At 45.0% G+C, this 27,968-nt stretch overlaps 1 protein-coding gene across 1 annotated transcript in view; it reads right to left on the reverse strand.

Moving 5' to 3' along the window:
* Window positions 1–2,355: 2,355 nt before the first annotated feature.
* The window catches only part of LOC149352560 (uncharacterized), a 29,274-nt gene continuing 3,661 nt past the window's right edge, over window positions 2,356–27,968 (reverse strand). Inside the window, exons 3-10 of the mRNA XM_089577199.1 lie at window positions 27,690–27,796; window positions 20,280–20,488; window positions 14,647–14,818; window positions 12,937–13,108; window positions 9,958–10,058; window positions 9,716–9,860; window positions 6,461–6,718; window positions 2,356–2,584 (exon numbers count right to left, since the gene is read on the reverse strand). Of these exons, the coding sequence (XP_089433325.1) occupies window positions 2,445–2,584; window positions 6,461–6,718; window positions 9,716–9,860; window positions 9,958–10,058; window positions 12,937–13,108; window positions 14,647–14,818; window positions 20,280–20,488; window positions 27,690–27,796 (1,304 nt within the window). The 3' untranslated portion in view covers window positions 2,356–2,444. The remainder of the gene's footprint in view (window positions 2,585–6,460; window positions 6,719–9,715; window positions 9,861–9,957; window positions 10,059–12,936; window positions 13,109–14,646; window positions 14,819–20,279; window positions 20,489–27,689; window positions 27,797–27,968) is intronic.

Below are 27,968 nucleotides of genomic sequence, written 5' to 3' on the forward strand. Positions count from 1 at the left end.
GAGAAAGAACTCGCCTATCTGGCACAAAATTCGAGGCACTAGCATTTTAACTTCCTATCTTATGCAACCGTCTTTTTCCCGCCAACTTTATTCCGCTATTTGTTTACACAAGACTTAACCTTATGTTTCTGTGGGTTTTACCTTTTAGCTGTTAGTTTTTTCCGCGATGTTTTCTTAATTTTAGCTGTTAGTATTTTTTGCCGTGTTACTTGTTGGCATTTTATCTTTTTCATTTCCATTGCCCTGTTAACTTTATTGCTTTTATCGCTTTTATTGGCTTTTGCCTTTTTGTTTTTATCGGTTTTTGTTATCAGTATCAATTTTCATCTTCACGAGGTCTGGCGTTTTTCCCTTGTTTTTTTCCCTGTTGTTTTTCTTGCCTCCATTGAAACTGGTCACCTTCACATGTTATATTAGTTAAGGTTTTTGGTTTGCTTGTGCCGCTTGTCTCATCATGACCTTGTAGATTTCACTTGTTCTTGCTTTCCCTGTGTGACACGCCTCCCTGACATGGCTGTATATATACGTTGCATCTTTACTTCCGAAATAAAGTTGTAAGTTCAGCGCTCCTGTCCGTCGTGTACCACCTTTTTCATGTCCGTTGTGTTTTGTGCGCTGGTTCCTTCAGAAGTACGCACCTATAGATAGTCCGCAAAGAGCAAAATTTCAACTTTTAAACATATATAGCTCGCGGACTGTACGTCGGAGATTGCGACATATATGTTGTACAACTCTGACGGTTTAATCTGCTCATCTTCTTATCGAAGCATTTTCCCCATATACTTCCGTTTTTTTTTTTTTGCAAGAAATAACACGTTTGACATGCGAGAGTGGCAGTTGAAGTAACAGGCTGACTGCCATGCATTGCGCAGAACTACTCCAAAGCATGCTTACTGTTGACACCGACATCCCTGTACGGAGCCGCATACGGACTGGGCACTTGCCATCCTATTGGCTTTTCATGCGACTATAGTTTTCTTTAAGAAATCCTCGCAAGTTACACCGTCTTTTCCACAGGAGGAAAACACTCAATACTGGAGATTTTAAATCTAGTTAATTAGAGTTTCGTTTTTGTAAGATTTCTAAACCGCAATAAAAGAGCGTACAGCGAATGGTACTTCTATTGTTTTTAAACTCACGTAGATGCGTGTAAAGGAAATGCTGAAAACTACACTTCGGAACCACCTACGCTCTCAAAATCGCTGGAACTGACATTGGATAAAGAGCTCAGTCTATGCCTGGCCGATATCAGTAAGCACACAGGGCAATTAAGCGCAGGTGAATAAACCCTGGACCCTTGTCGTCGGCGGGGTTTGTTTTGAGTCACATTCGATAAGCCGACCATGTGCGCGACAGGGCCCATGATAGCTTCCAGCCGTCTGTTCCGTGGCTTTTTACACGTCAAAATAATACGCTTGACATAAAAAAAAAGAAATCAACCCAAAGGTTTCCGAGAAATTCTAAAAAATTCTGACAAATAGTGGGCATCAGAAGTGGAACTATATTTGCTTCATAATACACTATGAACCAAACAACAGCAGCAGACATCATCATCATCAGCAGCCTGACTACTCTCACTGTAGGGCAAAGGCCTTTCCCATGTTTCTACAATTAACCCTGTCCCTTGCCAGTTGCGGCCACCGTATCCCCGCAAACTTCTTAATCTCCTCCGCCTACCTAACTTTCTGCCGCCCCCTGCTACGTTTGCCTTCTCTTGGAATCCACTCCGTTACCCATAAGGACCACCGGTTATTTTGCCTTCGCATTATGCCCTGCCGAAGCCCATTTATTCCTCTTGATTTCGACTACGATGCCATTAACCGGCGTTTGTTCCCTCACCCACTCTGTCCGCTTCCGGTCTCTTAACGTTACACCTATCATTTTTCTTTCCATAGCTCGCTGCGTTGTCCTTAACTTAAGCTGAACCCTCTTCGTTAGCCTCCACATTTCTGCCCCACAGGTGAGTACCGGTAAGATACAGCTGTTGTATACTTTTCTCTTGAGGGATATTGGTAAACTGCCATTCATGATCTGAGAGAACCTGCCATATGCGCCGCTCCGCCCCATTCTTATTCTTCTAGTTATTTCCCTCTCATCATCCGCATCACACAACTTGTGCCCAAATTCATGACACATGACCAAGGCCTGTCTTCAAAACACAATTTCGCTGTACCTTACCTGGAACGATGCCCTTCACGGGTGAAAATTTATGGGAGCCGCATTTGAAACGATGCGTTCTCGGGAAATGCTTATCTTGGCTATCGAGAAGAAGGGAGGAAGATGCGTGTGCTATAGAGCCACGCACTGACACGCTGACAAGCGCAACGAGTACACAAACTTCTCTTTAATGCGCGCCGAATACGTGTTGCAACGTCAACGATCGGGAACCGCAGAGCGTTTCCAGGAACGCGTCACTACGGAGCGTCGTGCGGCCGAACAGGGAGTCACGTTGTTCCTTCAGGCGTTTGGCTCTGGACGTAGTTGTCCCTGAGGAGCCTGCGAAGGTTCTTGCCCGTCGCTGTCCGCGGGATGCTTTCGAGGAACTCGACGCCGCCGTGGAGTTGCTTGTGGTATGCCAGTTGCCCTGCGATGGACAAAGCGATCAGATGAATGGCGTGCGTAATTATTGTCGGAAGAGTGTTTTGTACCGTGTCCATTGTAGGCTTCACTATTTGGTACATATGGATCCTGCCTTACTCCTCTAGTCCTTTCTACATCATTCTTTCTTAATTCTTTCTGCCAGCCCTTTTCTTTCCCATTTGTGATTTTGTTTTTGTCACACGACGCAGAGGAGAGGGTGTGCGTATTTGCACGAGACAGTAATAAAATCGACACGAAGGCTTTTTGCTGGAGCAACAAAAATTTCAGTTTCTGAGCGTTTTTTTTCGCTGCTTTAGAAGTAACTATATATGTATCGAATAGAAAAGCAGCAGTTTACTAGTAAACAGCTGTTTTTGTATTCGACGCATATACGCACGCCACGGTAGTCATGCATGCGGTGAAGCTCAGTGGCGTGAAAAACGGCAAAGGCACGAAAAAGAAGGCGCGGGAGTATATAGAGACGTCCACGACAGCAATGAGCACGTATGTCCTACACTTGCCTTCCGCGGTTCTGTGCTAATTCCACTCGCCTTGCACCAAGAACTAGCTACATCCTTTGGGTTGTTAGATAGGTTGATTGTCGCCCACGTAATAGCTGGCTCAAAGAGACCGCTGAACACCCACTATGACACCTTTCCCGCTTCACGGCCAAAGGTCAACTTTAATTAGCGGCTGTGGGCAAACAATCATCCAACCAGCCAAAAGAGATCTGCAGACATCCGCCGGACAAGTTATCATATAGCCATTTGCTTCTATACGCAATCGCAAGCCAGCCACGGCCCATTTCCGGCAATGACGACGAGTCTGACGACACAAAGCTCTGACAATGCAAAGCACTCGCCTTTGTGTTCCTATACCCGAGAAGCAACCATTATTTCTCCTGCACAATTTTCCTGCCTCACTTAAGTCTATGCTCTGAGTTTCTTATTATTTGTAGAGTTACGCTGGATATGTTTTGATAAAAATCGCACACGCAAAATGAGCAGCTTGTGAGTATCGCGTATATTGAAATAATAAACCCTCGTCCATAAATTAACTTTGTTCTCATGAACAAAATGGCGGCACGTAACCTGCGAGCAAATAAATTTGGATCACTCCATTGACTCGCTGATTGATGATACCAAATATAAGATGTTCAAGGCAACGACAGAGCAGACTTATGTGCGGCTAAAGCCCGTTGCAAGCAAATAAACAAAGTAAACATACCCTTTAATGATCGCATACATTTAGTACACCGTAAATTAAGGAAGAAATGGCAGTTAGCTTGGAACAATGAAGTAAGTAACGAAGTACATTTGATAAAGCCAGTTTTAGATGAATGGAAGTCTTGCACACACCAGGAACGTTTCAAGGAAGTAATTCTCTGCCGGCTTCGTATAGGACATACACACCTTACTCGTAACTTTCTGTTGTCAAAACAAGAAAAACCTCTTTGTGAAAAGTACAGAGGAGAATTAACAGTAAATCACAATTAACTCTCATGCACGAAAGTCGAAAAACTAAGGAGAAAGTATTTTACACAGTTTTATAATCCCTACATTCCTTTGCACCCGATGCTATTGTTGGGGGAGGATGCAATTGTTAACACAGCTTGTGTGCTTGGCTTTTTAAGAGAAGCAGGTTTCCTCGACAAACTCTAAATTTTCACCCACTTCCTCACTTTATTTTTAGAGGCATTTCAGCCACCTTCCCATTCCTGAGAAGGGGACTGAAGTTTTTATTTGGTTGGTTGGGAGGCTCAAGGTCCTTGCCCAGGCAAGGATGGCCGCTGAGGCTACCTGACCTTCTTTAAAGCTTTTATCATTAGCCATTTATTAAATTTCTTTCCGCTGTCATCACTAGGTAACACATACCAATGTTATAGACTCTCTACACCGATGGTGATTTTAATGTTCCTATAAAACTCTGCACAGGACAATTTCCTTATACCCTGAGCTTGCTGCATGATGACCTTAGTTGCCTATATGCCATAAAAATAAACAAACAAACAAACAAACAAATAGGATGATGAGCACGGAACAGGGAGGGACGCTTCAGAGGGAAAAGTACAGCCGGCCAAATCTTTAGCTGGCGTGCGCGACAGCCCCTTTTTCTGCGCTCCTGAGCTTTACGACGAAGCAAACTTGCGGAAAGCTCAATATTAAGCACGGGCTTTGTGAGCCTGTGCTTAGATTTGATATTTTCGCAAGTTTGCCCCGTCATAAGCTGCAGGAGCACAAAAAACGCCGCCGTCACGCTCTCCAGCTAAAGATTTGGGCGGCTGTGTATACATGCGGCGCACACGGTGCTGCCCTTCTGCCGGCATTATTTTGAAGCCGCACCATTCATACACGGCGAGGCGGACAGCTAAGTGGTAATATATACAGTATATTTTCAAAACCTGGCCACATGCCGACGCCAGACACCGTTACTAGGTCACGTGCGTCCAGCCGATCGAGCTGCGTTTCCTGAGCTGTGCGCGCTAACAACATTTCGTAAGCGGCCGCGGATAAAGCTGCTAAAACGGTCGAGGCTGGGCGCCGCAACGCTGACCGAAGAGGTGAGTAATACAAAGGTTCTTTTCATTTCATTTCATTTCTCGACAGGTCGATCGCATGCGATAACAGCGGCGAACGAGGCGCGATATGATTACGGTTTCCGGCGGCAGATATAAAATGTATAAAAACGATCGTCGCATCTGCCCGGGGTCTCCGGGCAATATTTGCGCGGATGTGGAGCGCCTTTGTTCGCGACTCTATATGACCGGAATAAATTGATTTGATTTACTCCGGCTCAAAACCGAGCTGAGGTGTGCAGACGAACCGCGTCAGCAAGCACGTGCTCGTGGCGGGCACTGAGCAACTGCGCAGTCGTAGAGTGGTATACAGCTTGGCGCATTAACTGCGGCTTCCTGCCCGAGCTGTGGAGCGTCGACAAAGCAGCATACTGTTGCGCGCAAATAGCGGTAGACTACACACGTGGCGCAGGGCATACACGGTCGGGTGTTTGGAGGCGGCGCGAGCGTTTTACGACGACGCTGCATATGCGAGGAAGGGAGAATGCCGAGGAACACACACAAATCTGCGCCGTGAAGTGCGGAGTTGGCCCCTGCCGATCAATGCATCCATTGAGACGGGCGTCCATTAATAATGTCGTTTCGTCTAGCCGCGTGTTTATGACCCGTCTCCTTATCGGGCGCTCCGGCGTTCGGGATCCTTGCCAGGCACGCTGTTTACAGCGCCTCGCGCATGTGCACGCGGCCGGGAGGATTCTGAGAGCTGCTTTGCGAAGCTGCATTGATTGTCTCAAGAATCAAATCCAATCAGATCAACATTTATCTTTCTTCGCGCAAAGTGCGAGGATGGAGCGGCAGCAAAAAGCTGCCGCTCTCAGCAGCTTGATAAGGCGTCTGGCCCTCGTTCGGCAGCGGGAGCAACAAATAGACGCAGTCTCGTTAATAAAATAATAATATAAATAATAAGAGTAAGAACCAAGATAGTTTGTGAATCGCTTAGAATGGCGACAATGCGACTACACCAAGTATAACGGTGATAGCAGTATAACCGACTTTCTCTGAGGTTTCAAGCGTGGGTTTGCGGTTTAGTACGTATACGCCGTAGTTCATTCACCTCCTGGTTAACGCCGGGAGGTGAACGCTCCCTCCAAAAAACTTGTCACCGCTGTGTATTCGCAATGGGTAATATTCTAACCAACCACGTTCCACTTCTTTCAGTTGCGTAGTAAATTTACTAACAACGCAGTTTTGAAGCGAACGCAAAAATTGCGCTTCCTATTTGCAATGGGTGCAACGGGAGAAGTATGGTTGCGCAAAATAGCCGTAGATCTCATTCTAATGCAGTTGCGAAGAGACGGTTCCCACCTGCCAGCAGCTGCCTGAGCTGCGCCTCGATGATCGCTCTGTCCTGCCGGCCTTGTGCGAGCAGCAGGTACGCGCGGGCCGCCTCGCCGAACTCGCGGTGGGGAACGCCGACGACGACCGCCTCCTGGACGGCCTCGTGGCGCAGCAGCAGCTCCTCCAGTTCGGCGGGCGCCACCTGCTGGTCCATGCACTTGAACGTCTCCTTCAGGCGGCCCACCACGTACAGGCTGCCGTCGGCCGCGTAGTAGCCCAGGTCCCCTGTGTCGCGGCGTACACACAGCCTTCGTCGAAAATATACGGACCAAGGGGTGCGCTTCCAAGCCGAGCAGTGGCGCTCTCTAACACCTCTGGGAGACCTAAACTTCGGATGGGGAAGGACGGGGCATACCGTCGCCTTCGAAACATTTGGAACACTGACGATGCAAGGCGAGTAACATTGCGACGAGTAAGATTTGTTCTTTAATGTCCGAACTAAATATTAATTTCGATATCGATGGTACCTGTATGTACAGTCTTTGTCAAAAGTAACCAGGAAGCATGGTTTGCTTCTCATTTGTATAATAGAGCCTTTACGGCTTTCCCTAAGGTCGAAAAGTTATTTGAAGGTGATGACAGGGGTTCTCCTTACTATACAAAGGTTTGGAGCTTGAGGGCTGGCATAATAGTTTAAATATACGACTGAGAAGCAAAACCACGCAGCCTGGTTACTTTTGACAAAGACTGTACATGTGAACGCATGTGTGTGGTGCGCCTACGTACGTGCGTGAATTTGAGCGTGTTTGATGGCATCGCACGGACCTTCCGCCGAGGCGGTGTGAAAAAGTGTTTCAGCTCGCACCATCCGAGAGTGGACAGCAGCCTGTTTCTGTTGTGGCCATAGAGTTTTTGATTATTAACTACCTAGAGGGAGAAGTGGCGCTTCAATAGTGTATCCACCATGGAGAGGCGCAGGAATGCCTGGAAGATGAGGTTTTGTATTTTGCTCGGCTGGCATGAAAGAAGATTCAGCCGAAACAACGCGACTCATTTCGGGCAAACCTGGAAAAAATGCTGTGAAAGTTTTCATACAGCCTTACACAGAACTCGCTTGAGCTTAATTTGATGGAGTGAAAAACGCAGTATTTATATTGATACAGCTTAGAAGTGGACGAAGAAGAAGTGCTCCGCCATCTCGCTTGTGACGAGGAAGAAGAAGTGCTGTTCGGCTGCCAGGCGCACCTCGTCCCGGACGACTTCGCTCAGTGGCGTAAAAGATGGCGTCTCGGACGGCGTATGGAAGGCCTGCAGTTCCCCACTGACGACAGATCGGACCAGCTCGCGTAGAAAGGCCGCGTCGATACCGGAAGGCATGGAGATGTGATCAGGCCCGAAGGTGTTGACGTCGCGATTGTACTGGCGGGCTCGCTGTTCCAGCGTCTTCTCCATAGTTGCCGCCTCGGTGAGAAACTCTGCCACAGTGCTTGGTGGGCTGCGCACGAGTCCTGCGAAGAGCTCTTGCTTGACACCCCGCATGAGGTGGCGAAGCTTCTTGTCATCCGTCATGTTGGGATCCGCGCGCTTAAAAAGGCGGGTCATATCCTCGTAGTACATGCGTACACTCTCGTTGTGGCGCTGGTTGCGCGAGTGTAACGCAGCTTCTGCTCGCTCTCGACGGTCTGCATTCGGAAAAGTGGCTTTAAGATTGCGGCAGAAAGCTTCCAGGACGTAAACGAAGCTTCATGGTTTTCGAACCATGTCCGAGCCGACTCTTCAAGTGCAAAATAGACATTGTGGAGCTTACGGTTGTCACTCCAGCCGTTGTAACGGGCAACACGTTCGAAGATCTCGAGCCAATCCTCGGCGTCCTCGAACACGTCGCCATGAAACGACGGGGGTGTTCGTGGCTGATGACAGATGATGTGCGCCGGGAGTGTGGTCTCAGTTGCCATGGCAGCTGGTGCCTCCGAAGAACGAGGGTGCGTCGCCCTGGTTGCAGCCGGAAGGAGTCCAAATTCAGGGGACGCTCCATGGAGGCGGCGGCCGCGGCGCTGGTGAACTGGGGTGAGATCCGTATTGGTCGGTAGCCTACGCGGGTCTGGAAGCGGACCCAGCACCTCCACCAGATTTGTCACAAATATTACACGGCACACCGCTGGATACACAAGAACTGTTCCAGTCTGACGAGCGGTCACCAGCAAGAAGGCGAAGCACTTCTTCTTCCTCGTCACAAGCGAGATGGCGGAGCACTTCTTCTTCGTCCACTTCTAAGCTGTATCAATATAATCTGTTCTGAGCACAGAGAAGAGCATCGCGGCTCAGCTACGAGGCGGTATCCACGTTTTCGGCCCAACACTAGCCAAGCCAAATACGAAGCCTTATTTTCCCAGCATGCCTGCAGTGGATGAAGTACAATGAAGTGCTCCTTAAGAAACCCGCATAGACGCTGGTGCGACTTTCCCTCTATAGGTAATATTGAGAAACTCTGCGGTTGTGTAAGCCTGCATCCTGCAGGGCGCAAGCCGCTGTCTTCGTGCTCAAAAAGAAAAAAAAAAGAGTGAGTAAAAGACACCATGTGGATCCTAAAAAAAAAAACAACATTTGAACAGCATGCATGTGCAGGCTGTCCTGACGCGCGCAGCGAAGACTCTTGCGGTCACACAGAACGGGTCAGAGTAAGGAATTAAAAAAACAAAACAAAAACAAAACAGGAAATAAAGTTCTGGCGCTTTGCTGCACCAAGAACGCTGCGGCCGCTTCTTCCTTATCTTCTAGCATCGTGGCTGTGACTAACTAATTTCTATTCTAGATACAGAACAGGTGAACTTGTGGCACAAGAGCTGGCTGCAGCAGTTTCCACTTCGAGGCCCGTGTTGTCAAAAGCATCACACCCTTCTTTAAGTCATCCATGAGTTGCAGCTCTTTTTTTCTGTCCTCTGACGGCAGGATGCCGAACAGCAGCTCAATGGGAGTAACAATTCGAGATCAAAGGAGGTTCGCTCCTTGTTCCCAATGCGGTAGTTCTACAGCTTTTTTCAAGACAAGAAATCATATCAGGTCTTCTTTTCGTGACTGCGCATGCATCGCGCGTCTGTCTCGCTTCATTCACGTATTTCAATTTTAAACGTCGAGATTTACAGTGAAGTTAATTTGCTCTCAAAGTCCAAACTCCTCCTCGTCGTCGTAACAACATTTAAAAAAGAAAGGCGCAACGGAGCCTGTCCGGAGGACTCTTTCACTGAGACCCTGACAAACACAGCGGTCAGCAGAGCAGCTCACCTGTTTGAAGGAAGCCCTCGCCGTCGTACGCTTGCGCTGTAGCTTCAGGCTGGTCGAAATAGGCCACAAAGGAAAAGGGAGCCTTAACGCAGATTTCTCCTAGTCGATCAGGACCCAGCTTCTCCTTGGTCACCTGGTCTACAACCTATCGAAAGGAATAAGTTCGCAGCATGCAGCGCAACTAACAGCCATGCTCTACTCTTCCCGGGTGTTAGCGTGCTTTCTTCAGGCGGTATACACACCTTAATTTGCACGGTGGCTAACGGCAGCCCCACGGATTTTAAGTCTCGCGTGTCTGGCGTCGTTTCCGTGAGGCAGCAGCATGTCTCAGTCAGGCCGTACACTGCTCAAAAAAGTAAAGCAAGTAATGAAGCAAGAAGTGTCCACGTATAACAGAAATCCATTCGAAACTTGTAACCTATCATTCTCGTCCTCTCCAGTGCACAGGATATTTAGGCAATGTGCATTTTGTATTTAACGCCCTCAAAGGAATTTTCATAACTGTCAGCACGCATAGTGACATAGAAAAGGGGTAATTAGCTGTACGAGTATATCCCGTCGGATATCTGTCGCGGTAGCGTTACTCCACTGTAACTTTTTTCTCTTTTTCATGCGTGCCCATCGGCCGATTTCTCTTGCATCTAAACATAACTGCACTTCCGGTTTCTACTGTTTCTGCAAACGCAGTGTGCTTGGCGCGAAGATAAATGCAAGACTATGTTTGTCATAATAACCGCTTACAGAGCGTATAGAGAATAAGCGTTTAGAGCTTATAGAGCGCTTAAGACTGCAGACGAGGCAACTGTTACTTAGCATAGGCCCCACCAAAAAAGCCTTTAATTGTAATCCAAAGCCTTCAATCGCGACTGCTTTTCGGACGATAGTGGCTACGCGGGGACTTTTCAAGCTTCATCCAGTATAATGCGCAGCCGTTTCTTTTTTTTTCCCCTTTGCAATTCGATTGACAAGATGACCTGTCAGCAGTCATTCTGACTGTAAAACTGGCGAAGTGAAGAGGGGAAGAAAATATATGGCGCTGTGCCAATTTCTCGAATACTAGGAGTTGTACAATGCAACCAGTGCTAATTCTTTGCAGTGCCGTATAGCTTAACCCGATGACAGTCGTTTAAGATTTATTTCCGTACCAATTAATGTTTATCTCGCATTAACACAACTCACTGCGCAACAATAGTGTGACTGCAGTAAAATTTTGTGCATTACAATCTGTAGAGAGTGTTAGAGGTTCTACGTCAACTTTCGTGCACATTTAAAATTGAATTTGTTTTTGTCTTGTACTTAAATTTGTAATATCTATATTTGTATTTTCAGTTTATTAAACATATCTAGTTATATATCATCATCGTCATCAGCCTGTCTACGCCCACTGCAGGGCAAAGGCCTCTCCCATGTCTCTCTATTAACCCTGTCCTTCGCCAGTTGCGGCCACTGTATTCCTACAAATTTCTTAATCTCCTCCGCCTACCTAACTTTCTGCCGCCCCCTGCTACGTTTGCCTTCTCTTGGAATCCACTCCGTTACCCATAAGGACCACCGGTTATCTTGCCTTCGCATTACATGCCCTGCCCAAACCCATTTCTTCCTCTTGATTTCAACTAGGATGTCATTAACCCGCGTTTGTTCCCTCACCCACTCTGCCCGCTTCCGGTCTCTTAACGTTACACCTATCATTTTTCCTTCTATAGCTCGCTGCGTTGTCCTTAACTTAAGCTGAACCCTCTTCGTTAGCCTCCACGTTTCTGCCCCACAGGTGAGTACCGGTAAGATACAGCTGTTGTATACTTTTCCCTTGAGGTATATTGGCAAACTGCCATTCATGATCTGAGAGAACCTGCCATATGCGCTTCACCCCATTCTTATTCTTCTAGTTATTTCCCTTTCATTATCCGCATCAGCAGCCACTGCCTGTCCTAAGTACACGCATTCCCTTACCACTTCCAGCACCTCGCTACAAATTGTGAACTGCTGTTCCCTTCACAACCACTGCTTCACAACTTTGTGCATCATTTGCCAGTTGATTTGATTTCGTGTTTTATTTGTAATGAAGGAAAGAAAGAAAGAAAGAAAGAAAGAAAAGAAAGAAAAGAAAAAGAAAGAAATAGAAAGGAAGGAAGGAAGAAAGAAAAAATAAAGAAAGGAAGAAAAAGAAAGGAAGAGAAAGAAAGAGAAAGAAAGGAAAAGAAAGAAAGTAAGAAAGAAAGAAAGAAAGAAAGAGAGAAAGAAAGAAAGAAAGAGTGAGAAAGAAAGAAAGAAAAAGGAAGAAAGAAGGAAAGAAAGAAAGTGCGTACCGATGTCACACAAGGAAGAACAGCCCACTAGCTGTGCTGTGCTGCACCGTCGGGCACCGATTTGGAATGGTGTAGCATGTCAGGTTTGCCGCCCCTAAGCTGTACGTGAACCATACGCTGCGTAGCGTCGCATTGCGGATAAATTTGTCCCCTTGGGTTCCTTCGACAGGCACAGAAATCTGATTACACAGGTGGTTTCGCATTTGGCCTCAGCAGGTTCAGAAGCAGAACGACATAACCTCTGGGCTATCGCAGCCTAAGTCCTACTATGTCAGTATATAGGCGCCACACTTCAGCAGTAGAAAGGGGCCACTCTGCATCGTTATCGAGAGTTAAAGCTTAACTTACACTCGAACACGCCTTAGACGGCCAAGCATTTACAGACGGGACCAAAGTTGGTCGCACACAAGGCATTCATTACTGAATGCGTCATCACTGTAGTAGCTCGAGTTGCTCCTCCGCTAGAGCAGACAAAGCTTTGCACACGGAGGAGGCGTTTTTTTGTGCTTACGTACTTGCCACCGCTGTTCTCGCTTCGTGCCAGCGTGCCACGCTTCGTCTAATAAGGCTGCCTGGCAGTCCTATTCGCTCTATGTGCCTTTGAACGACAGCAGCAGCAACAAAAACTGTGGCAGCTGTTTTCATGAGAGTTCGGATGGAAGAAATCTTTTGGATTCGTTCGTATTTGGACGAATTGCTTCGAATACGCTCGTTCTTATTTGGATTATATTTCTTCCCTTTGAATTTCTTTCATGGCCTTTTCTTGCATTTCTCTGGGTTTCTCTCGTTTCGGTGGAATTATTTCAGGAATATTCAGCTCAAGACATTGCACGCTCTGAAATAAAGGCCGAATTCGGCTGGTGACGTGCCGTTGTCGCTCTCTCGTCGTTTGGCGTATCGCTGCAGCATGGTTACCCTGCGCAAGCCGGTCCTTCCCGAACACTGCCGCCAGCTTGGTCAGCAGCGCGTCGTGGTAGGTGCCTGCGCCCAGAACAACCATATCCACAGAGCCCAGGAAACGCCGGACGACGTCGGGAGCCCGCGCCAATGCTTGCGCTTGCGTCGGGTACAGGAACATCTTGTTGGCCTGGCGGGCAGGGCAGAGGCACCAGATCCGGTCGGACAGAGCAGCGAGACAACCGAAGGGAAGAACCCCAACGCCAGCTATGCATCTGCATTTTCTCCCTACGGCTGTCTCCAGTAGCAGCAACAGACACATATCGGGCATACGTAAAAAGCCATGCAACACTTCAGATCAAACGCCACCCACAGGCCTAATGCTTCATGAGAAGCCTTCTTGCGCGTCCCGCTGTCCATAAGGATTGTATCAGTTGTTCTGGAAGCAACGTTTCGGAACGTCTTGGTTTCTTTTTCATCCGTATCTGTTTATCGGTGTTCACGGTTAGGCGCCGGGCAGTCGTTCATCGTGTCTTACTTTATAAATGAGCGGCTAAACATACTTTGTGTACAAATTTTTGGGTGGTAATCGCATACCTTCACACTTTCCAAGGGGTCATTGACGTTACGAGGGGTCCGCTTCCCCTATTTCATTTCCGACTACCGGCCTGTAGGCGACATAAATTTGTCAATGCGGCCGTTGTGGCGAGGTGAGTTTGATACCGCTGCTTGAGATGTTAGAATGGATATTTAGGCTTGTTTCTACAGTCCTTAACAAATGAACGGTACGCATGAACGGTACGCAAGCTTTTTCTTTCGCGCATAATCGGCTGTCGACTGCAGCACGCAGGTGTTCTATATCCCGCTAGCAAACGGAACTAAGACATCCATGAGACGTGGGTCTCGTCAGCTGTTCGGCAAGCAAGGCGACTGTAGCGTGATGAGAAAGTGTTAAACTGAAGTGGAAGAAACCGTTACAGACTAGTTTCGCACGAGCGAGTGACTATATAGGTCAACTCTCTTGCCATTCCAAATTAATGATCACGCTGAAATGAATCTCTCGAATCCAGAAAAAAAAAAGAACGGTGCCAGTTCAGATTCCCAACCGGAACAGTCCTTTGAGTGGCCAGAAGAGCATGTCTATTTGCAGAAAACAAAGAGTATGAAGAGCACCGTCAGGGACCCCAAAAACAGATAATACAATATCAGCCTACATAACTATTCGTCTCGCTCTCTGCCATGACGGCATCAACATTAGACGCGCACGTACGCAACCCTCGACGACAAAGAACTACTGGCACCACGATAAACGACTTCCAGGCTCATCCACGTGCGTCCTTTGCGGACGATACACCTTGGTAGCACGCTGAGTTGCAGTGTCCGAAAATCTATTACACAGAAACTGTACAAAACGGCTTTACCACCTTACAGCCACCAACAGGTGGGGATCTGTGGTAATGGGCGCGTGCCGCCAAATACCACCGAAAATGTCCTATTTTATCCAGCGTGTCAAGGACGTGCTGGGCAAATAGCTTTTTTAACTGCCAACCCTAGAGCACAGGATGAACTGCAAATTAAAATCTTATATTTCTCTCACTGAACGTATTTGAAGACCCGTCCAAATCTGAACGAAGTGCAACCACAGGGAGCGCGTACAGCACTCACGCAAGTCGGGTGACCTCGAGTGAAAAAGACAGCTACGAGGCTGCATTATTTTCATCCCCTTACCTTATGTTTCTGGATTGTCGCTAGCACAGTATCGAAGTCTGGGGCTGCGGGCAGGATCAGCTTGGCACCGACAGTGAAGCAACCCCAACAGAGCCAAAAGCCCGCCACGTGAGTAACGGGAGCTGTAGCTACTATGACGTCACTTCTTCGGATCATCCTGGAGCTCTCATGCCTGCGTTGCGCGAAAAGCGCACTTCCGAAGTTTAGCGTTTTTAGGCGTTGAAAGGTGTAAGGTAAAACTTGCGCAGCGCTAGACGAAATTCAAGAGCTCTAACACGCTAAAGGCCTTGAGGGCGGGATACAGGACCCGATGTCGCCTGACGATGCGCAGTGGACATCCGCTTGCACTTGTGTTCGTATTAGTGAGAATCCTTGGCAGACATTCGCATTATCAGACGTAAACCGCCAGGTTGTAAAGCTTAAGCGGAAGGAAAGCAGACATTACGTGCATTTTACAACAATATCTCTTGGGAGCAAGAATTATCATAATGAACGAGGGTCAGAAATTTTAAACGGGCACGCAAGAAATTTGACCGTAAATAGATAGATAACGTGTTACTTATCGTATATACGACTGTCATACAACAAGTTTCAAGTGACGGCCGGCAGTAGAACATTTCTATGATTTTCAATACTAACCGGCGAGCAGTTTGAACATCTCCATCCGCATGGAAATCGACATCGAGTGACGTGTAATCTGAGCAGAATAGAGATCTTGACGTCTATGTGATGATGATGGATTTTTATGCCGCAAGGGTATCTGTGGCCGAACAGCGCCATGGGACAAGGTATTTTCTTCTACCCAAGGTGGGGCGAAAGATCCATTTCTCAAGCATTTCATCCTAAACAGGCCGAGCACCAGACCAGGAGAAATGTTGCACCAACTGTACCACCGGTGGGTACCCAGCTACACTGGGGATCGAACTCCGCACCTACCGCATGAGAGGCGGATGCTCAGACCACTAGGCCACCGCTGCGGTACATTGACGCTTACGTGTCTGACACACAAAACGGTGGTGCGAACCTGACAAGCATGGCGCAAGCAGAGGAACTTCTCTTCGCAACAGAAATTTCCTATATTGAGATACAGCTCAAGAACGCAGCGGCAAGTGCAACAACAACATCTCTGACACGGTATATATATATATATATATATATATATATATATATATATATATATATATATATATATATATATATATATATATATACCGTGTCATATACGTGTCATATATATATATATATATATATATATATAGCGAAGTATACGCTTCGTTAAAGGAAACATATTCGACTCGACGTTTCGATCGGAAGACCGAAGACGATCGGTCTTCCAATCGAAACGTCGAGTCGGATAAATATGTTTCCTTTAACGAAGCGTATGCTTCGCTATATACTCATGTAAGCATGGTAAAGTACCTCATGCTCTCGCAACATATATATATATATATATATATATATATATATATATATATATATATATGTTTTTGAATTTCTGATGACTTTATCTTATATTGATCAATCAGCTGCCAAAAAATCATTTTTGGTATATATATATATATATATATATATATATATATATATATATATATATATATATATATATATGGATATTTCCACGATAGAGTCATTGGAAAATCTTCATGGTGTCACTGTGTCAGTTTTTCTAGAGCCAGCAATACACAGAGAGCATGAGAGCAGGAAGTTTCCAAGCTGTTGTGGAACATTTGAAGGGCCATTACATCGCAGTTGTTATCGGGTGCCCAGCCTATATATTTTTAAAAAGATGAATTGCCCGGATTAGAAGGGCCTATGTGAATACGAGGCGCTATTTGTTAATAAAATCGCTGAGCAGACATGCAATTTCAAGCTCGAAGAGAGTTATGTGAATGACTGCCCCTGTAATGGCAGGCCTTATACGGCATATGATATGGTGCTTCGTTATCTGCAGAAAGCGGGGAGTGGCGTAACAGTTTCACTGGAAGTCCATTTCATTCTAATTATTTTTACACTTTGTTATTGCCCCATGCCCTCGCTATGGAACCTGCCAGAAAGACGGGCAGATGGAAAGAACCGAATAGAATCGAAGAAAAAGAATGGTATCATAGCGGCTTTACATTCATTACGTGTCTTCCATCCAATTCATACGAACAAACAGAGCACAAGGGCGGCTATTTGCCCCGAGAATACAGGGCACGATAAAGAGCGCCTTCATTTTCGGCCTATACAGGCGATTAGCAATATATATATATATATATATATATATATATATATATATATATATATATATATATATATATATATATATATATATATAAAATTAATGTGCACAAAAAAACGCGAAGCGGTGCAGCTTTATCAGTAAAAACACAAGCGACAGTGACCGAAAATCTTATTTTAGCTTATTTTCTCCTAAGCACGACATTTGCGGGCAGTAAGAAAATCGCTGGGTCTTGCTTACCTGGAGTGCTAAACGGAAAAAAATTGCACTTCTAGTAAATGCCCTCAAAAATTGCGCGTCGACCGTCTACCTCTTCGATTTCTTCCTTCTCTCTCGTTTATTCCTCTACAGCCCAGAGAAACAAGTCTGTTTGGTTCACACGAGGCTCCCGTCATCGATAAGACAGACGCGCGTTTGTCACAAAATCTTATAACAAACGCAATTGGTCAAATTTTTAGGGGAATCCCCCAAGGTTGAGTAGATTTGTAATAAGGGAGCGATTACTCATTGGCATCCACTCAAGCGCTGCCATACGGACACACAAAAAAATCTATGCATCTTCCACAGAAACTTCGTAGTTAGAAAAATTCATCCTGGTCTAGGGTTCGAACCCAGGACCACCACTTCACCGGAGCAGTCGCTCTACTAACTGAGCTAACCGGGACGGCTAGCTACGGCCAACTACGAAGTTCCTGTGAAAGCTGTATAGCTTTCTTTTGTAGCTGTATGGCTGCGCCCGGGTGGATGCCAGTGAGCAATTACTCCCATATTACGGCGTCCCTCAGCATGAGTCGCTTTGGGACGTTAAACCACCCTAAACCGAACCCTAAACACCATATTACAAATATGCTTCTCTTTGACAGATTCCCCAGAACATTTGGCCAACACTGTTCCCACTTCGAGTTATCGATCAATTCGCTCTCGCCCTACTATATGCTAGCCGTCCCGCTCAGCTCAGTTAGAGCGACTGCTCCAGTGAAGCTGTGGTCCCGCGCTCGAACCGCGGACAAGGAGGAATTTTTCTTTAACTACGAAATTTTCTGTGGAAGCTGTAAAGCTTTCCTTTGCAGCCGTATGGCTGCACTTCGGCGGATGTCAGTGAGTAATTACTCCCTTTATTCATTTATTATTTATATACCTACAGCGCCATGTCTGGCATTACAGTGGGGGTGGAAGAGTAAAAAGTACAAAGGAATACAACACGTGACCAACATACAATCTAAGCAAAAATGGTCACAAATTTTCGGCACAGATTTCGTTATCTATACTATTAATTATCAGCGATGAGAGACCAAACCAGTCGCGCAGACTCTTTGAGATAATGAGCATTTAAACAACTCGTTTTATATTTGAATTCTCCCATTTTGTGTTCGTGGTCGACACGCTCAGACCTATAGAATGGCGGAAAAATAAAATTCTCGCGTCAAATTTCAACTTGATTAAGATAAATATTATGAAACAGTTTCAATCGAGTTTTTTTACGTCGTGTCTCTAGAGACTCACATTTCAATCCTTGTTTCACATTTGTTATACTCACTTCTCTGGCGTACCTGCCAGAAACATATAGGACCGCTAAGTTTTGAACTCTTTCCAGCTTGTTTCTTTCTAGATTTGTCGGTTGGGTCCCATGCCGTGCATTCAGATTCAAGAACTGATCTAATTAAGGTATATGCCCTAGGTCTTTGGTATCTAGCGGAAATATTTCGTCGCAAAAAAGAACAGCTGTTTGCATGCTTTTGCGGTTACATAATCGACATAGTGGTGCCAGCACATTTTGGATGTTAAAATTACTTTTTATTCGTATTATTGAACAGATTGTAGTGTGTGCCCATTTACAAAATAGTTGTTCTGCGGAACTTCCTTCTTTAGAGAAAGACATAAGTGAAGGTTTTCTGCAGGTTCAATTCCATTTTCCATTGTTCACACCACTGTAGTATGGTATTCAGGTCAGCTTCTAGATCGAAACAATCACGCGGATGTTTCACTTGTCTGTATACAGCACACTCATCAACAAATAACCGGATACATGAAGTAGCACTTGCTGATACAACATTAATATAAATAGGAAATAAATGGGGTCCTGAACACTGAACCGTGCGGAATGCCCTGGGTTTACAGTCAACCCTTGCCAGTGGTATGGGTCGGTAGTTAAAAAAAAACTGCCCTGGCTCAGACTTATAAACTGGGAGACGCATGTCACTTTACAGACATCGGGTTAAAGTGGTTAAAGATTTCTATTTGCAGTATACATAGAAAAGGCGCAGCTAAGCTTGTGCATATATTCAAAAGAGCGCCAGAAACGTCATCAAGACCTCCAGCTTTCGACGAGTTCAGGCGCTGAAGGAGCATTGAAATGCCTCGTTCATCAATTTCTATATCACTAATTTTTACATTTAACTGGCTGTCATTGTATTGAAAGTGACAAGCAGAGCTGGAAGAAGAGACTGGCCAAAAAATTTGTTAAATATGTTTGGCTTCTCTAAGCTGTCATCAATTAATAGACCGTCATGAACTATAGATTCATGAAAACAAATCCACTTCACTTTGGGGGATTCCTCTAAACATTTCATTAACACTGTCCCCATTTCGAGTTATTGATCAATTCACGCTCGCTATGCTAGACGTCCTGATTAGCTCAGATGAAAGAGAGAAAAAAAAGTCCTTTTTAGCTCAGTTGGTAGAGCGACTGCACCGGTAAAGCGGTGGTACCGAGTTCGAACCTCGGAACAGGACGGTTATTTTTTTTTTAAACTATGAAGTTTCTGTGGAAGTTCTCTAGCTTTCCTCTACAGCCATATGGCTGCGCTTGGGTGGATGCCAATCGGTAATTACTCCCACATAGCAAGCGCGATTGTACTTAGGCTGACTCCAGAAGCAGTACTCTGTAACTCCGCCATGTTGGATCAATTGAAGCGCCCTCTCTAGGTCGTGAAAATCGCCAATTGTCATGACGTCGCAGTCAGTCGCCTGGTACATACTAGCGTGCATCTGCTAGCGGTCGTGGCAGGTTCAAGGTGGTTGACCGCCAGTGATGTTTCATGCCGTATCAATAATTATCCTTAATTAGACCCAAAAATCCCTATTTCTGGCCTCTTTTTTTCTGCAACAGTTTAGAAAAGCCAGCAGTTTTCAAAAATAAAACGAGACAATCTTGATTCTTAAAATTCTCCGAAAACCCATCAAGATTTTCGTTAGCACTTTTCAGCTGGACTTCTGTACGTATTAAAGCGGAAAATAAAATATTTGGCCGAAAGTACTTAGTTCCAACAGCGCAAGCTAATACAAGACCACTACAGGGTTCAAATAGCTCATTTCTTCTTTGAACTTTTTTTTATCTTCCCATCCCGCAGCCCGTTCCACCTGTCCCTCATCACACCTCGCACAGCGTGACCACAAGGGGCCGTTTATTTACCCCGATGCCAGAAGCTGCGCCATCCAGTTGCGGTGGGAGGCGACGACGCCCTTGGGCTTCCCGGTGGTGCCGCTCGAGTAGAACACGGTCAGTGGGGTTTCACGGGAGACTGTGGGCACCGCACGCAACTGGCTCGCCTGGTGCGCGCCTAGCAGCCGTTCCAGGCTCACGGTGTCTTCGGGCTGGCTGTCATCCACCCCCACCAGCGTCTGCCGAAAGGATAGCGCACGTACACGATCGTGTCGTTGTTACGTATCAGGCGGCTGGAAGCGGTTAATTACCGCCAGTCGTGAATGCGAGCGTCGAACCTACGCACCGCGCCACATTCACGAGCAACAATCGGAACTGTTTTTCCACGGTCATAAATAACACCACCGTAAACTTGCGCGCATCAGTCGGGAGGGCACTTTTCCTTGCAAAGACACGACTTAAATGACAGCTAAAACGGCACCTCTATAATGGCAAAGCCTGTTGTCTTCAAGTACAGTGCGGATGCATACACGTGGCTTAGAGGTAATGACAGGTGTTACGCATATTTAACCGTCCATTAAAGCATTGCACCTTCCAGGCTGAAAAGCATTCATAGCGGCGATCGAATCGGTAATGACAGGTGTTACGCATATTTAACCGTCCATTAAAGCATTGAACCTTCCAGGCTGAAAAGAATTGCACCTTCCAGGCTGAAAAGCATTCATAGCGGCGATCGAATCGAAACAAAGCGCCGTGGAGACAAGAACAAGGGAGAGAAACGCGAGGAGGTTCTCGGACTAGGACACTTCCCGGTTGGCCAGGGGCACATAAATGAATATCGATGGGGAACGTTCGTCGATATAAACAGCGAACAATCAGCGCATATACCTGCAACCTCATAAATAGTACGAACTGCACTCAAGCTCGCACCCAGGAATGCACTGCTGCGTGCCATATACGGTGTGCTTGTCCATTGGCGAATTATTTCAGACTCTTCTCTTCCCGAAGAAGCCTCAGCTTTCGGTTATACAGGCACTACCGACTCATGGCTGCACTGTCTGGCGAGGCATGCACTGAACGTAAAACCTCCGCGTGTGGCTAGCGCTGCGCTATGGGACCTGATTTTAGGGCCTCTTTGCAAAGGCAGGCCGGTGCTTTATTAACTGATAATCTGGAGCTCCTGGCATGCGCCCAGCGACAAAGGGATTCGTTGCGGCAGTCGTACATAAAAACACGTTGCTTGTTATCTGATTTCACAAGGAAAATACAAATAAAAACAGTAAAAATACTTATTAATTTGCCGTGTATGACGACACGCTTTGACTCAAAAATGTCCCTGGCATGTGAGGGACAGCGGGGACTACGTCGCACACAGCGAACCATGTTTTTCCCCCCTTTAATTGGGGCCTCGCGATCACCATCATGCTGTGTGAGTAGCCGTTGGAGTACGCATACGTGTCCACCTGGATATGTACAAAATAAAAAGAAAAGAAAAATAACACACAGCTTTACGCGAGCGGAACCAACAAAGTGCATGCTGACAGGTAAACCTTTGCTGCGTCTCGTGAGTGTTGTTATTGTGATTAACTTATGAACTGAAACTAACTGTTAAGGGTGTGCAAATAATCAAGATACTATAAAAAGTTAAGATTAAAAATTTTTTTTTATTCGATTCGTATTCGACTGGGGAGCCTAATATTCAACATCTTCGAGTAATCGCTTATTGCTGAACAATCAGGCGTATACTATATATACCGGGCGTTTCAAATTATTCAGTACAATTGTTTTTCGAAAGCTGTCAAAGATACTTCGGTGCGGTTTTTGTACGTTAACTGTGCGGCAAGGCGGACACTATTTATGATATAGAGTTCAATGAAAGGGCTAGTAATTAAATTAATAAATGACGATTAACTAATATTAACTAATGAAGTTTTTAGTCCTTGGTTTTAGAGTGCAAGATTACATTGTGATATTGAAGGCCGTCAAAATCCAAGTCGCGCCCAGCTTCAAAAATTTTGGAATTGGCATTGCGGTTTGAGAAACGCAGTGTGAGAAAGACGCTTTTAAAAACCCTTCTAGGTTGTCTTTGCCACGTTTTACATTGGTCAAATCGCGTCGCTTCGCGTGCTGTCCTAACGGAAACAACGCCAGCATCTTCTACGTCACAAAAGACATGAACTGAATAAGTCACTGCTTCCTGTATTAAAAATTCGAGCGACGCTATTTGATCAATATGCAACGTGTAAAAGCCAACTTAACGACTTTTCAAAAGCGTCTTTTTCACGTAGAATTCCGGTGCCAATTCCGAAATAATAAAAAAACTGGACTGGCTTTTGATTTTGCCGATATTCAGTTTCACAATATAATCGCACACCCTAAAACGAAACAAGAAAAAGAGTTGATTACTTGATTACTTAAATTTAGTTAATTATTTGTATTTTCATTGTTATCTACCAGGGAAATCCGAATCAAAATCAGTCTTTATTTGCTTATACATTTCATAAGTACAATACATCATGCAGAAGGAGGTCTCGAAGTTAAGGACTGTAATGAGACCTCTTAAATAAATACACTGAGTAAACCATTTAGCAGGTTACGACAGATGAGATGAATATATGAAATTTAATATAATGGGATACATGTGGGATACAACTTAAAGCAGACACATGGGAGAGATAACAGCTGTTAAAAAGGACCACCGAAACACGTACAGTTATGCAGAACTATTCACGCTAATATCATACTGAATTATAACGAAGGTTAGGAGGCAGTGCAAAATGCATGTAGGAAGAAAAGGAAACGAATTAATCACAATGAGGGCTCTTTGTTAAGAACTGATCGTTTAAAGTGTGCTTTAAAGTTGAAGATTAAATGAGCATTTTTTATGTCTATCGGTATAGTGTTCCAGACAGCAGCTGATGAGAAATGAATTGCCTGTTTCCCGTAATTGGTGCGTACTTTAGGTAGGAAAATATTGTTATTGAGTGCGAACCGGGTTATGCAATACCAATTTCTTCTAGCCTAGTGAACAAAATTGGATGATTAATGGTGTCAAAATCTTTCAACAAGTCTATAAAGATGACTCCTGCAAATTTTCCTTCATCAAATGGCAATTCGTAATTTGTCTGTAATAGTTATAAGAGCAAGTTCAGTAGAATAAGAACGAAAACCATTCTGACATGGCAATAATATATTAAATTTATCCAGATATTTAACGAGACGATTCGCAATTAGTTTTTCAATTACTTTGTTGAGACAAGAAGTATGCAAATTCGACTATAATTTGACATTAAAGAACTATCACCCTTCCTAAAGACCAGAATATCTTTCCACGCTTTAGTTCATGTGGAAAAATACCAGATTTAACATCAGGCTCACAATATGTGATAGGACGCCAGTAATTAGATGCGCAATCATTTTTATATGAACAGGATGTATGTTATCAAGGCCAGGACTTGTTATTTTCAAATTACGGATTAAGTAAATTATTTCCTGTGGTATAGTTGGAAAGAGAAAAAAAAAGAGTGTGGGAGGCGACTGGAAAAGGGGGTTGGAGAGCTTCCTTAGGAGGCTTGTTGCTCTCATTAAAGAAACAGTTAAAAGCAGTTGCCATTTCGTTTGGGTTACTGTATTCGATACCGTTATGTTGGATCAAAGGTATTTCTTTGCGCTTTTCGTTTCTTCCTAAGAATGAGTTAACCATGTCCCCCTTTTCTGCATATTGTTGCCCCACTCAAGAAACTTTTGCTCATAATAAGTTCTTTTAGCTGTTTTTAATCACGCAAGGTATTACTTTTCTTGTACCGAACAATTAGTTTAAGGTTGAAGGACTGCTTTTTTTTGTACAGATTTTCTTTTTTGCGCAATGCTTTAAGAAGGCTCTCTGTGAGCCAAGGGCTCTGTGGCGAAGCTATTTTTTTTACACTTTCTTATTTCTGAGTGGGAATGAAGTAATGAGGTCAGAAGAGATAAAAACTGTGAATAGGCTTGTTGAGGACAATGCAATAACATAATCGACTGCCAGTCAGCTTCAGCCACTGCAGTCAAGTGATTTTCTTTATCCAAGACAATCTTACTGTATATCGTTCTGTTATGGTTTTGAGTTGTACTGGGAAAGCGCATGAATATCGGGAAATGATCTGTGATGTCTGTTTCAAGGACGCCAGCTTCTGGAAGGGATATAAATTTGTCAAAGCGTGATCAATGAATGTGTTACTACCAGAAGTGGTGCATCGAGTTGGAACCGTGATGATGCACTCGAAACCAAAGCTATGGAATGAGCTGCTGTAGTTTATGCTTTCAAGAGCAGATTCATTGAGGAGATATATGTTTACGTCACCTACTATTACGACATTTGCATTTTCAGATGAGAGAATGCTTAATTTCTCTTGAAGTGCGTACAGAAATCGAAAACTGGTGACGACGGTGACTGGTAAATACAGGAAAAGATTAATTTTCTATTATCGATGTCTAGAAATAAGGAATAAAATTCGACCCAAAAAGATTCACAGTGAGGTATGTTCAATTCTAAGTAAATTCTTCGTTTATAAGTGAACTGATGGGATATATATAAGGCAGCTCCACTATGCTTAGAGAATTGTCTGTGGGAGAATTCTGAAGCGTATGAAGGAAACGAGAACAAATTTTTATCATGCTCACTTAACCAAGTCTCTGAAACTCCGATAATTGAAAATGGGTTGGGGAACACACAAAGTGCATTGTAAATAGCACCATTGTTTTGTCTAATACTTCTCGCGTTTAGATGTATTGCTGAGCGAGTGGAATACGATAAGAAATTCTTGAGTTGATTGGTCGAAAAATAGGACGACTTCGGGGGAAGAACAGTATCCGAGGCTTACTGACCCAATGATTTACACTATATTTGACACGTCGGACTCGTTAGTGATGCGATACTCCGTACTGTCTGTCGTTTTCCGTTCCTTAATCATGTAGTTGTCCGTCCTGAGGAACTTCCACTTTTTCTCTTTCTTCAGCGACAAAGACTTAGAGATCAATGCCTTGTTTTCCGCAGTCAGGTGTTCGCTGACAAAAAAGGACTGTCAACGGAGGCCCTGACATGAATTTCGAACGAGGTGAGACGAGCTTTCCGCGCTTTGCTCACAACATATGCTTTTTTGGTTATCAAGAGAAAGCGGGCCAGGATGTTCTTCTGACTTATCATTGATTTTTGTGGGAACACGTGCTATCATCCTGCACAGACCGCACCAGCTTATATTTCACGGATTTTGAAAGAAAAGTTTGTATTGGATAATTTGAAACGCCCCACATTAATTACATCAGAAGTTTTTCTCGACTTGGTGGCGTTTGCCATGTTTAGCTCACGAGCATTATATGTGGTCATATGTTTACATTAACACTTTTGTCATGATGACAGAAGTTGCTGTGACCTTCAACTTGTTGCTCAGCTAACCATCTCTCACAGTTTGGTGGCACTAAAGGAGTAGAAGCATTGACCTGGCACCATGGAAATCAACACCGCAGTCATCCATATGTGCTTTATCCCGTCTCTCGGCCTAACAAGCAAGCGAGTGGTAATCAAAAACTTACACGTCGCAACTTGCCTGCGCACCTCGAATGAAGTGGTCTGAAACGCGCGGTACGCGTTGACTATGGCGCAGTTTTCAAATAGCACTTGGCGTTTGTGATAGCAAGAAGATACGGGACTGATGCATCGTGAATAGAGCGTGGACGCTCGTTATCGCTGCGGTAAGCTGGCGAGCTGTACTAGCGCATGGCAGGAATTCCTAGAGAGTATGTTGCGATAATTATCATTTCGCATTATTTCGTTGTCACATTAACTGCCCCACTGAATACCGACGCCAATATGCTCAAGGCATTTGACATCCCAAATTCCTTGAGCACGTAGTAAACGGCAGCCTTCATTCGCTTGAGCAGGGTTTCTGAGCTGTTTACAGTAGACAACGTTTCAAATTTTCAGTTGCGTGAGACGCTATACTGCCACTGGGCTGTAGCAGCAGCATTCCAATAGGCGCATTACACAGAGGCAGCTCACTAGGCATGCGCAGCATAGTCCACAATGCACGTGCGCTCAATCAAGCTGTAAGCATGTAGAAGGACATGGTTGTAGGCCAGTTGGTAGGACACCACGAGGAGCAAAACCGCGAAACAGGACGGGAAAGAGGCAGGTGACGACACATGTTGGTCCCGTACTGTTTTGTGGTTTTGCTGCTCTCGAAGCTGTAAGCAGTGAAAAAGCCTTGCACTTCCACATCCCAGAAGACTTGCACTTCTGGGATGCGGCGTACTGCTACTGGGCTGCGGTAGCAGCATTCCAATTGGCGAATTACAAAGGCAGCTTCCTGACCTGCTTCTGACCAGAGGCTGACCTAGCTGTCTTTATTTACAATGTACGAAAAATGGGATTTTTTGGATGGCGACGGAAGTATTTTAGTACTGTTATCATACTTCAAAAGTGTGCAGTATTTGGCGAGTTCGTTTTCGTTCATCATACTGTTCCAGCGCGAAAAATACAAGCGACGGAAAGAAAGCCGACCCGGGCGCTGAATGTCAACTGGTTGTTTATTGGGAAAAAAAAATCAGTGCTCATAGTACTCATACTCATAGCACTCACTGATGCTTCTTTTATTGTTGTAGCTTGTCGATGTGCGCTTTTTCTGTAGCTATATATAGGCGCATTTTTTCCCCCAATAAACAACCAGCGCCCGTGTCGTTTTCCTGTACCCCGTCTTCGTTGCGCTGGAAGAATATGATACCTGAATTTTGTCTCTTTTCGACTGAGAGATTGACATCTTCGATCAGGAGCTGATGGATGGAAAGCTAGTAACTGCTATAGGCTGAGGCTTGATTATAAGCAAGTAAGAGAGTTTAGCTTTCGAGGTAATTATAATGACATGCTCGCTAATCAACAACATTCTCTTCTGCCGGGGATGAGGCTACGCCCTATTTTTGCCATGACTATTTTAACACACGAGAAGCAAGGCGCGCGTAAATGCAGCGCCATCCTGTGGCATTGTTCGAGCATTCAATCGGCAGCCTAGCTCACTTAATAAAGCGCTCATTTTATGAGCAGCAGTAATTCAAGCACCAGGCATGAGCTATGTGCGCCCGCCTGGCCACTGCGTGATACACTCTCCACGACGCGGCTGTGAAAACGAATAATTCAACACAGGAAACAACTCAAGTTGTAGTAACCTTGGTAACGACTGCGGTGAGCTATACGCTGTGCAACTTTGCCCCCTGCGGCGTAACTGACATAAAATATGGAATGTTTTCTGACACGGAACTGAGGAGGAGACAAACATGATTAATGAATACGTGAGGGTTTGACTTCATGTTTCGTGCGCCAAAATATTATCTAGGCACGGAAGCTATGTTTTTAGTCTATATTTTTAGTCTTTTACTAAGAATGCAGAAAAATGCAAGAACTCAAATTCTTACCGCTACAGAAGGCAAGTTCTTGCGAAGTTCCTTCGCAGTGTCAATAGTGGTGACGTCACAGAAGATCGTAGTCACTTGGCAGCCCTTGAACAGACGCTCAGTTTCATCTGTGACGAAACGGTAGGTTCTCATTAGCAATGGGAAAACAGAAGCAAGAACAACTTGTATCGCTGTGGAGGATTCAGGTCGCAGTAACTTGTTGTGGCTGTCATATCGTGTTCCGTCAAAGCTCCTCCACTAAACTATGCAGTACGCCGACACTATGGAAACCTTCGAAGT

The sequence above is a fragment of the Amblyomma mixtum genome, chromosome 3 (assembly GCF_055824585.1).
Source record: "Amblyomma mixtum isolate Tamu chromosome 3, ASM5582458v1, whole genome shotgun sequence".
Lineage (NCBI taxonomy): Eukaryota > Metazoa > Arthropoda > Arachnida > Ixodida > Ixodidae > Amblyomma > Amblyomma mixtum.